General features: G+C 34.3%; 1 protein-coding gene across 1 annotated transcript in view; it reads right to left on the bottom strand.

The window, feature by feature from the left end:
• The window catches only part of LOC127708003 (calcium uniporter protein, mitochondrial-like), a 61,780-nt gene that overhangs the window by 35,296 nt on the left and 14,254 nt on the right, over positions 1-12,230 (bottom strand). Inside the window, exon 2 of the mRNA XM_052212791.1 lies at positions 11,974-12,028. Within this exon, the coding sequence (XP_052068751.1) occupies positions 11,974-12,028 (55 nt within the window). The remainder of the gene's footprint in view (positions 1-11,973; positions 12,029-12,230) is intronic.

Here is a 12,230-nt window from a genome sequence, read left to right as displayed (position 1 = left end):
ATGATAGCAGGGACTTCAACCAAGCAGTTCATGGTCCATAAACTCTTCTCAGATGTCTGTTCATGAAAATATGGCACTTTGAAAGCCGTTTGAGAGTTCAAAATCGGAAAAACGTGAAAAGTAGCCAAAATCAGGTGGGGGTGGGCATCTTTTGATGGCCACTACGTAACTGGTAGTGACTGTAGGTATAAACTATTATCATAAATGCATGCATAGGTGGTACAGGAACACAACGAGGTATAATATGGCCAATAGGAATCTAGTCCGTAAAATCTAGGTCACCGTTTTGTCAAAAATCCGTAAAAACTGACATTTAGGCAGACCTGACTTGACAATAATAATTCCCCAGCAAGACACTTAAGTCCAATATACTCCCAGTTAGCTTGAATGGACTGCTGTAACTATAGGGTAATACTTGAATGACAAAGAAAAACAGTCTGGTCAATGTTTACCTCTCAAGGTTGTTTTAAAATCGGAAAATAGACGGAAAATTAACATTTTTCAGTGGGGGTGGGTTCAAACCCACGAGAAAATATTCCACCTCCCACCCCACCCCCCACCCATGCCATCCGCCCCCAAATCTCAATACATAGCTTAATAGATGAGCATCAGTTACAGCATCAAGAGTCTGCTAATTTGCATATAATTTGCATGTGATTGCAAATTTTCGAAAATGCCTGATTTTCCAGAAATCTCTTGGGGGCGAATGAGTTAAACTAAAAATATTTTTTTCCCGATTTTCAACCTCTAAAGAGTGTTTTGGTCAGTTTTACACCCCAAAACGACCCTCAAACCCAACAGAAGTCAAATTTAAAAATTTTGATCAAATCGTTTAACCCTTTAGCCCCCAATCCCGCCTGTAGGCGTGATGGCGACAACCATTCTTTGATGGCCCGTATGACCCTCCATACCATTTTTGAACTGCCCCAGCTGAACTGTCATGATAGCAGGGACTTCAACCAAGCAGTTCATGGTCCATAAACTCTTCTCAGATGTCTGTTCATGAAAATATGGCACTTTGAAAGCCGTTTGAGAGTTCAAAATCGGAAAAACGTGAAAAGTAGCCAAAATCAGGTGGGGGTGGGCATCTTTTGATGGCCACTACGTAACTGGTAGTGACTGTAGGTATAAACTATTATCATAAATGCATGCATAGGTGGTACAGGAACACAACGAGGTATAATATGGCCAATAGGAATCTAGTCCGTAAAATCTAGGTCACCGTTTTGTCAAAAATCCGTAAAAACGGACATTTAGGCAGACCTGACTTGACAATAATAATTCCCCAGCAAGACACTTAAGTCCAATATACTCCCAGTTAGCTTGAATGGACTGCTGTAACTATAGGGTAATACTTGAATGACAAAGAAAAACAGTCTGGTCAATGTTTACCTCTCAAGGTCGTTTTAAAATCGGAAAATAGACGGAAAATTAACATTTTTCAGTGGGGGTGGGTTCAAACCCACGAGAAAATATTCCACCTCCCACCCCACCCCCCACCCATGCCATCCGCCCCCAAATCTCAATACATAGCTTAATAGAGGAGCATCAGTTACAGCATCAAGAGTCTGCTAATTTGCATATAATTTGCATGTGATTGCAAATTTTCGAAAATGCCTGATTTTCCAGAAATCTCTTGGGGGCGAATGAGTTAAACTAAAAATATTTTTTTCCCGATTTTCAACCTCTAAAGAGTGTTTTGGTCAGTTTTACACCCCAAAACGACCCTCAAACCCAACAGAAGTCAAATTTAAAAATTTTGATCAAATCGTTTAACCCTTTAGCCCCCAATCCCGCCTGTAGGCGTGATGGCGACAACCATTCTTTGATGGCCCGTATGACCCTCCATACCATTTTTGAACTGCCCCAGCTGAACTGTCATGATAGCAGGGACTTCAACCAAGCAGATCATGGTCCATAAACTCTTCTCAGATGTCTGTTCATGAAAATATGGCACTTTGAAAGCCGTTTGAGAGTTCAAAATCGGAAAAACGTGAAAAGTAGCCAAAATCAGGTGGAGGTGGGCATCTTTTGATGGCCACTACGTAACTGGTAGTGACTGTAGGTATAAACTATTATCATAAATGCATGCATAGGTGGTACAGGAACACAACGAGGTATAATATGGCCAATAGGAATCTAGTCCGTAAAATCTAGGTCACCGTTTTGTCAAAAATCCGTAAAAACGAACATTTAGGCAGACCTGACTTGACAATAATAATTCCCCAGCATGACACTTAAGTCCAATATACTCCCAGTTAGCTTGAATGGACTGCTGTAACTATAGGGTAATACTTGAATGACAAAGAAAAACAGTCTGGTCAATGTTTACCTCTCAAGGTCGTTTTAAAATCGGAAAATAGACGGAAAATTAACATTTTTCAGTGGGGGTGGGTTCAAACCCACGAGAAAATATTCCACCTCCCACCCCACCCCCCACCCATGCCATCCGCCCCCAAATCTCAATACATAGCTTAATAGATGAGCATCAGTTACAGCATCAAGAGTCTGCTAATTTGCATATAATTTGCATGTGATTGCAAATTTTCGAAAATGCCTGATTTTCCAGAAATCTCTTGGGGGCGAATGAGTTAAACTAAAAATATTTTTTTCCCGATTTTCAACCTCTAAAGAGTGTTTTGGTCAGTTTTACACCCCAAAACGACCCTCAAACCCAACAGAAGTCAAATTTAAAAATTTTGATCAAATCGTTTAACCCTTTAGCCCCCAATCCCGCCTGTAGGCGTGATGGCGACAACCATTCTTTGATGGCCCGTATGACCCTCCATACCATTTTTGAACTGCCCCAGCTGAACTGTCATGATAGCAGGGACTTCAACCAAGCAGATCATGGTCCATAAACTCTTCTCAGATGTCTGTTCATGAAAATATGGCACTTTGAAAGCCGTTTGAGAGTTCAAAATCGGAAAAACGTGAAAAGTAGCCAAAATCAGGTGGGGGTGGGCATCTTTTGATGGCCACTACGTAACTGGTAGTGACTGTAGGTATAAACTATTATCATAAATGCATGCATAGGTGGTACAGGAACACAACGAGGTATAATATGGCCAATAGGAATCTAGTCCGTAAAATCTAGGTCACCGTTTTGTCAAAAATCCGTAAAAACGGACATTTAGGCAGACCTGACTTGACAATAATAATTCCCCAGCAAGACACTTAAGTCCAATATACTCCCAGTTAGCATGAATGGACTGCTGTAACTATAGGGTAATACTTGAATGACAAAGAAAAACAGTCAATGTTTACCTCTCAAGGTCGTTTTAAAATCGGAAAATAGACGGAAAATTAACATTTTTCAGTGGGGGTGGGTTCAAACCCACGAGAAAATATTCCACCTGCCACCCGACCCCCCACCCATGCCATCCGCCCCCAAATCTCAATACATAGCTTAATAGATGAGCATCAGTTACAGCATCAAGAGTCTGCTAATTTGCATATAATTTGCATGTGATTGCAAATTTTCGAAAATGCCTGATTTTCCAGAAATCTCTTGGGGGCGAATGAGTTAAGCTTACAGTAACACACACACTTTTGATCGAAAAATTGGTTCCAGACTACTTCTACTAAAAATTTAGAAATAAAAAACCCTGGATACCTCTTTTGAACCTTCCCAATATATTTCTTTCCTTTGCCCTTTCTGAATATTACTCTTTCATTTGTCCTTTTCCTATATAACTCTTTTCTTCAAATGCCCTTTTCCAATATAACTCTTTCCTTCAAATGCCCTTTTCCAAATGACTTTCAATTCTCTTTCTTACTCCACCATCCCGCTAGCACTGCTCTTTCTTACTCCACTATTATCAAACTCACATTGTCACTGCCTTGCACTGACTTTTAAAGGTCTATTGAACTTTCCCCATTATTTTCTAATGATTATAACACCATACATCTCACAATCATAACACAGTATCTATTTATGTCCTCATATAGGGAAATAATGGGAAGCGATATTGACAAAGTCCTATTATACATTTCTGCTGATATTATGTAATGTGATATAGGAAAATTATAGTAAACATAGTATAAAATTTCAATAGGAAAAATTATTCTTTTCTACATATACCCTAATATATAATATATATGTAATAATCTTTAATACATTTTAAAATATCAGACTGAAATAACAACGTGCTGGTCTTGTTGTAGTATTACCACCTAGAGTTCAAAAGATTACTATGGGTTGGATCCCAAATGAAGAGTTTAAACTGGTACATACTGCTTCTATGAACAAAATTTTATGGACCTATAAAGCAATTACTAGCATGATTTGTGACAAAATAAACAAAACATAGTATATCAAACATGTACAAATGACAAGTTAGAGCTATAAAAATGGTCAGCTCTGTCAGAATATTGGGTCTGAAAAGTGTGACATGTCTACCTGTGGTTTGCTAATTTATAACCTTTTTTTATTTTAATTGATGTGTGAATGTAAATGTAAGATTTCAATTTCTTATTTGCCTTAAATGTGCCTATTCATTTATCATTTATCAATCAAAAGTATAACATCTGTATATAATTTTCCCTGTAAAAACATTCATTGTAGAAAGCAGCATAATTTCAAAATGCCAAAGTCATCATTCTGGGGAAAACTTAATAAGTGCAGGTTGTTATTTTAAATTAATGTAGAGTTATCAAGCACTTGTTTGTTTTTCATCAAAGAATCAATCTTCCTGCATGCACTTTATCATGACAAATACAGAGGAATCTTTCCTTTATGTTTACCAAGCTATGTAACAAGATGAAATCTATCCTTTTATCATCATGCATTGCAGGGTTCATTTACAAATAGGCATTTTATGTAAACAATATTGAGTTGTATCTGCCAATGTTTGTGTTGTCAGCTCACTATTGCAATTATGATAAATCTGGACTAAGATAACCTCTAAATAATGTTCTATGTCTTTAGTACATGTAGAAGATGTAGAAATACCAAAACACACTTACCACTATCGAAATCCTTAAACTTTATGTAAATTTTAGATTGATTGATTGGTGTTTTAAGGCCACTTTCAGCACTATCATGCTATTTCGTGGCATTCAGTTTTTATTGGTGGAGGAAGCTGGAGTGCCCTGAGAGAACCACCACCCTTTGGTAGGAAAACTAACAATCCTTAAGTCAATTACGATTGGAGTTGAAAGCACCTGCCATGTGTGAGATTCGAACTCACAACCTTAGTGTTAACAGGCTAGAGATACAGCAGTTCGACTTCTTAGACCACTTGCCCTCTGACAGATCACTGTACAGCCTTCAACAATAAACAAAACCCATACTGTATGTATTAGATGTAGGCTTCTCATATCTGTGGGACGTCAGCCAGGAAGATATGATACAACTTCATCTTATTTACATAGAAGTAAAACATAATTATTTTATCTTTTCTCTTGTTCTTAAAAGAGCAGTTAGTTTTGATAAAACAAGAATAGTTTTATTATCTCAAATTTTCCAGATGCAGTAAGATATTTCATAGTTATGGATTTGGAATGAAATCTAATTGCACCAATTTTTCTGTCATCAAATTGATACCTTATCACTGTTTTGACAATATGAATCACTGTACCAACTTGTCTTTTTCTGGTTTAATTGACAAAACCTGAAATTTTTGCTGTTAAATGATAACACTTCTATGTAAATTTGGCTATAAAAGGCCCTGACATGACAAAATGTGAAACAAGAAAACCAATGGTCTGATTAATGACAAAATAAATGGTGAATGTGTCCATGGGACAAAGATGATGCCCCCGCTTGCATATCATATAAAGTTATAAAGGGACATAACTGAAGAACAGTAAAAGTGACGCTACCCAAATTTGTACTTGATCTGAGTTTTGTGGTAATAAGTATTGTGTATACATTTCATAAAATTTGGTTGAGGCTAACTTAAGTTAGAGAACGGAAACGAAAAATTCAGCAATTTTTCCATTTGTAAAGGGGCATAACTCAATAACAATAAAAGTGACACCCCCAAAATTCAAACTTGATCTGTATTTAGTGGTAATAAGCATTGCGTATAAATTTCATAACATTTGGTCGAGGCAAACTAAAGTTAGAGAACGGAAAAAAAAAATTCAGCAATTTTTCAATTTGAAAGGAGGCAAAACTCTAGAACAATAAAAGTGACACCCTCAAAATTCAAACTTGATTTGTATTTTGTGATAATAAGCATTGTGTGTAAGTTTCATAACATTACTGGTTGAGGCTAACTTAAGTTAGAGAAGGGAAACGAAAAATTCAGCAATTTTTCAATTTGAAAGGAGGCAAAACTCTAGAACAATAAAAGTGACTCCCTCAAAATTCAAACTTGATCTGTATTTTGTGATAATTAGCATTGTGTATAAGTTTCATAACATTACTGGTTGAGGCTAACTTAAGTTAGAGAACGGAAACGAAAAATTCAGCAATTTTTCCATTTGTAAAGGGGCATAACTCTAAAACAATTAAAGTGATGCCACCAAAATTCAAACTTGATCTGTGTTTTGTGGTAATAAGCATTGTGTATAAGTTTCATAACATTTGGTTGAGGCAAACTAAAGTTAGAGAACGGAAACCAACTTTGGGACGTACGAATGGATGTACAGACGGACAAGGGTAAAACTTAATGCCCCCTCCGCTATGGCGGGGGCATAAAAAAAATCAACAAAAACAAATATGACAAACAACAACAGTGACAACCACTCTATTATAGGCTCCAGTCTCCGTCAAAATCATTTCCATCTACTAGTCCGAAGACCAATGTTCAGACATTTTCCTTATGTGTCTTAAACAAAGTTTTGCAAAAACTTACTAGTCAAAATAATATTTTACTAGTCTGAGGTATAGGACTAGTGGCTCATGGTGCAGACTGAGGATCCCACTTTAGACAGGCGAACAAATAATGTGGAAGGTCAAAATGTTTGTGTTCTTTTATAATTTTGTGTTGAGTGTTCTTAAAGTTTATGTGAAAACTGCTAAGATGCACCCCCAACCCATTAATGACTGAAAATTTGTAGGTCATTTTGGATACATTTTCCTGATTTAAAACTGCTGGGTCCATCTATTTAGATAAATATTCTAATGGACCTTCTAGATTTTCTGATTTTCTTATAGATGTTGGATGCTAATATTTTTCATAGATCTGAAAATTATAGAAAATATTCAAATGCATTTCATTTGGAACGACAACCTTCATTGGACGTTGACAAATGTTTCTATCAATCCATAACTAAGGAAAGCCTCCATTGAATTCTGAAGTTTTTTTGGTACATATGTATGTAATTTCTCAAAAAATAAACAAAAGAGTCACATTTTGTGCCACAAAATCTTCTTTTTGTCTAAATTTAAACTATTCAGAAGCATACGAAAAGTGTGCATATGTCTAGTATATATGTTTGACATCTGGAGTATACCTATGACGTCACATTGTTCAGATGCCAAAGACGATGTAACAGTTTCTGAGACTTTTTCATTTATGGCATTTTTAAGACAAAAAATTTACTTTAATGGAATTTATTTTAATATGTGGCATTAGAATGGAGACATCTGTATTGTATTATAAGCTTGGCCTTCACAAAATCTACGTTTTATGTATGACAAACTTAAAATGCAATCCAGTTGTCTCCTAAAGGGTATGTATTTATATATACAGCTAAACTTGTGGAAAATACATGTAACAGGGTATAAAAAGCACTTAATTATAATCAATCAATAAAAACTACTGGTTTTTCTATATACAGCTTAATTTACTTTAAAAAAAAATTTTGTCAGATAACTTAATAATGCATCATCTCAATGGAAACCATTATGATTGAGAAGAGCCATTACACCTAAAGGCTAAACAAACAATTATTTTATAATAATTATATATAATTGACTATTCAATTAATAATTCATCTATAATAATCAATAACTTGCAGGTTATTGCTTTCAAATAAAACATATATATAGAAATGGTTTGTGTAATTAATATAGTGCATGAAGGTAATTTAAAAAACAATTTCTCTGGGATCTTTGTTTCATTCACAACCTCAAATTTGTTAGATCCTACTGGAATATAAATATTAACAAGTCTATAACATAAATTTAAAACATTTTTCAACAATTCTAAATATTTCCATAAAATCAATATGTTATTCAGTGCCACATATGTTGCTGTTCAAGGCCAACTCATACAATATTGCAAGTGTTGCATATTTTGTATAACTTTAATTCGAAGGCATCTATATATACATATAACTAGCATTGCGGAAATGAATTAAGTTGTAGTCGAAATACAATATATAGAGTTAATTTCAACAGAATTATTTTTTTGGTTCAGGATGTCCTTTTTATAATATAAATTGTGGTTCTGTTCAAGAGTTTATAATTTGGTGATATACTTAGAAAGATTAGTAAAAATAATATCTAGAACCTCAAGTATACACACATGAAGCCGTGATGTCACTGTATGCTACTGTAAATTTTAGTTTAAATTCATTAATAAAGACTTTTTGAAAAATAGTCCTGGAGTGAAGTTTCTGTAATTCAGGTGAAATTGTTCCTTCTTATTTCATGACTACAGTTTCACATAATATCACTTGTTTGATAATTGCATAAATTTTATAGAAAATGAAATCGAACTTGCAGGGCTGTTGAAAAAAAATTCTCTGCCTGCACACAAAAATTTTTTACTCCAATTTAATGCTTGAAAGGGGGTCCTTCATTTCTGTATTGTTTAATTTTCTAGGTCATTTTTCTCTATTCTTTATATTTTTTGCCCATTATTCTCTATTCTTTATATTTTAGCACCTCATTATTCTCTATTCTTTATATTTTAGCACCTCTTTATTCTCTATTCTTTATATTTTTTTCCCATTTTTGTCTTTTCTTTATATTTTTTTCCCATTTTTCTCTATTCTTTATATTTTAGCACCTCATTATTCTCTATTCTTTATATTTTAGCACCTCATTATTCTCTATTCTTTATATTTTAGCACCTCTTTATTCTCTTTTCTTTATATTTTTTTCCCATTTTTCTCTATTCTTTATATTTTTTGCAAATTATTCTCTATTCTTTATATTTTAGCACCTCTTTATTCTCTATTCTGAAAACCCCATCCAGACACTTAAATATGATATTGACTAAGTGTGAAAATTTGTAGTCATCACTATTCACAGACGCAATAAAACAAGTAATTCAGTTGTTGTTGTTTGGTTGCTGTCTGCTATATCTACTTTCTGTTTATTGTTTAAGCATGAATTAGGAAGTTGGTTTCTCTTTTGAATTGTTTCACACCTGAGGCCCTTTTGTAGCTTACTATATATTATGGGTCTTGGTGATTCTTGAAGGGAATACAGTGCACTATAGTTGTTAACATCCTAATCCTTTGGCCTCTGGTGAAATGAATAGTTGTTTCATTGCAATCTAACCAGATACCTTCGAAGTCTTACAGATTTTTGAAGGTTTTATCGGGTGTAACACTACAAGTGTCCCTTTTGGAGCAGAATTGCTAACTCTTCTAGATTCCTTAAATTCAACCCCATAATAGGGTGGGGTTTGTGTTACATAATCTTTAGGTTTCTGTGTATTGTTTTATATACTGTTGCTTGTCTTATCTTTTTACTTTAGGCCATGGTATTGTCTGTCTCTCTTCTACTAATAGAATTTGGATGCCACCCAAAGTATCTTCTCACTTTTTTTCCATGTAATTCAAATAAACGGAAAAGGTGATAAATACATCATTCAAACATCAACTTTATTACTCAATGAAACCAAATTGACATTTAAGATATCAAAAAATAATAGTTTACAAGACAAGTGTCTATATGTACATGTAAAACAAACTTTTTTTTTCATCTAGGACCCAACCTAAAACAGTATTAAAGATAAACATAAGCACTACAGACATTTTCAGCTAAAATCTTGACTCTGTCATAAACATGGTAACCTTGGCTACTGGAACCCAGCTCATCTTTTTCCCTGAGTTTAGCCAAATTCTAAATCACTCTGAATGGAAACAAGTTGAAAATATAAGTACAAATTAATGGTCTGCCATCAATACCTGAATCAACTTGTATCCAATTACTAGCTGTCAGCACTGAAATTTTATCCTACAAAGTACTTAACAAAACTTATCATATTTCCTTTAGTTTTTTTTATCCCTGATCATTCATCAAAGTTAAGCTAAAATCGATAAAACTTCAATAACACTGTAATAATGCTATTTGTATGGATTTACCAGACAAATATCAGGTTATGCAATACCATATATAATTCTATTACATCATTGTTAAATGTTATCTCTTGTAATGACTTTCAGAGCTTCCCTCCCACTCGTGTAATGCCAAATTAAGCCATTATTCTCCAAAAACATACAAATCAAGAAATCCATGGAGATTAGTTTGTAAAGTTAGCTCATAATTCTTTGTTAAAACTTCATTTTGACTCCACTAATGTTTGTTCGTTCCTTTAAACAAATCTGCAGCAACTCTGTATTAGATCAGGCAATGGTTTAATACTATAGAGAGTTATTTAGTGAAATCATTCAAACAGTACATTTAGTTAATTGCATTGCAAACACAACATTTGTTAGGCTGCTTCATATGATGTTAACTTCCATGGTGGTCTCATTAAAGAGTGCTCTCTTCCAGCGCCAAGGGTCATGGGTTCAATCTCCAACCAGGGCAAATCAATAACTTAAAAATTAGTATTTGTCACTTCTCACCATAATAGGAAGCATTTGGGAGTAAAATCAAAAACGGGTCCTTTCAGAGTCAGAATAATCTGTCCCTGAGCTCTGAGGAAGTTGACATCTCTTTTAACAGACACTTATACCTTGTGAGCTTACATACAATGTATAACCATGTATAAAGTAGGTCTCATTGGGGTCTAAGCGTGACCTGGAATTGCGGTTTTTTTTGTAAGCGTGACACGTAAAAGTCAAATTATTGTGCCGTGAAAACAGGAAATGAAGTCTAGCGGGACACAGGAAATTACAAAAAGATGAGAATTGCTTACGTACATAGTGTAAGCGGGATACGGGAATCTGACAAAACAATAAGCGGGATCCGGGATCAGAACCCCCCAATGAGACCCCCTATAAAGGACAAGAACAAAATGAACAAACCATGGTACATGTAATAACAATTTGGTATGTTATTTTAAGTAAGTTGACAGAGTCATTGGAAAGTGGCAGCTTCGGGAACCCTCGTCTAAAAACTGAAGTACTTCAAACAAGTTTTTTATTTTTGCTTTAAGATCATTGATATGTACGTGCAAAGTATGAACAGTAAGGATTGTCATAAGAAGCTGGCACACACATGTATCATATTTATTTTGCCCATCTGTTAAATATTGTACATGTATTTCAAGCCAGAATAGTACAATGCTGCTACATGTGCACAAAACAAGTTTTGACCTTTCAAATGGATTGATCTTGCTTTGATATGGAACATTTCAAAAGGACTATTGAATCTGTTAAATTCCTTTATAATTCTTCAAATAACATGAATAACATTAAGTGTATTAGGACAAATTTTTCCTATTTAATATATGTTTAGAAATGAACATTTTGTGACAATGTTTACTGCTTAGAAAAAGGGGTAATTTCTGTTAGGAATTAGAAAGTGATAGCTTAAGTATTAATACAAGTGCTTTAAAAAAGTTCAAGACGCTTACCTTCTTTCTTACCTTAAAATGAAGAAAATATAAATTTACACGGTAGAGAAAATTGATATCAACATACTCAAAACCTTAACTCATGATAAAAGTCTCCTAGTCAATATGAAATAGGGGAAATAAAGAGTCTAGACTAATTTTCACGAGTCTAGATCTCTAGGACCCTGGGATGAACAAACGAAAGTTTAAATCACATATCTGAGTTTGACAAAAGATAACAGACTGCACCATACTTACACAAAGAAACACAGTCTAAATAATTTTTTTTTTACAATTGTTTTTGAAGTCAGATTGTTAAGTTATGCTAACAGCTACTTACCATCTTTAAACAATGCTGTTGTACAATAAAAGCTACATGGACACACTGGTTCAAACTGAAAAAGAGAACAGATTTATTACAGGTACAATTTTTTCTAAAAAAAACATGGAAATACTTAGCAGTAGTCAGTGGTTCTGTCAGGTTCACTGACTGTCATGAATTTTTTAACAAATTGTATACTGCACTCTAAATATAGATTTCAAAGATTTTTGGAACGAGAACTCATAAATGCACTCTGCCTTTTTTTGGGGTCACCT

The sequence above is a fragment of the Mytilus californianus genome, unplaced genomic scaffold, assembly GCF_021869535.1.
Source record: "Mytilus californianus isolate M0D057914Y unplaced genomic scaffold, xbMytCali1.0.p SCAF_7, whole genome shotgun sequence".
In the NCBI taxonomy this organism is placed as follows: Eukaryota; Metazoa; Mollusca; class Bivalvia; order Mytilida; family Mytilidae; genus Mytilus; species Mytilus californianus.
Note: the sequence above shows the minus strand (reverse complement) of the source record. Positions and strands in the feature narration are given on the sequence as shown.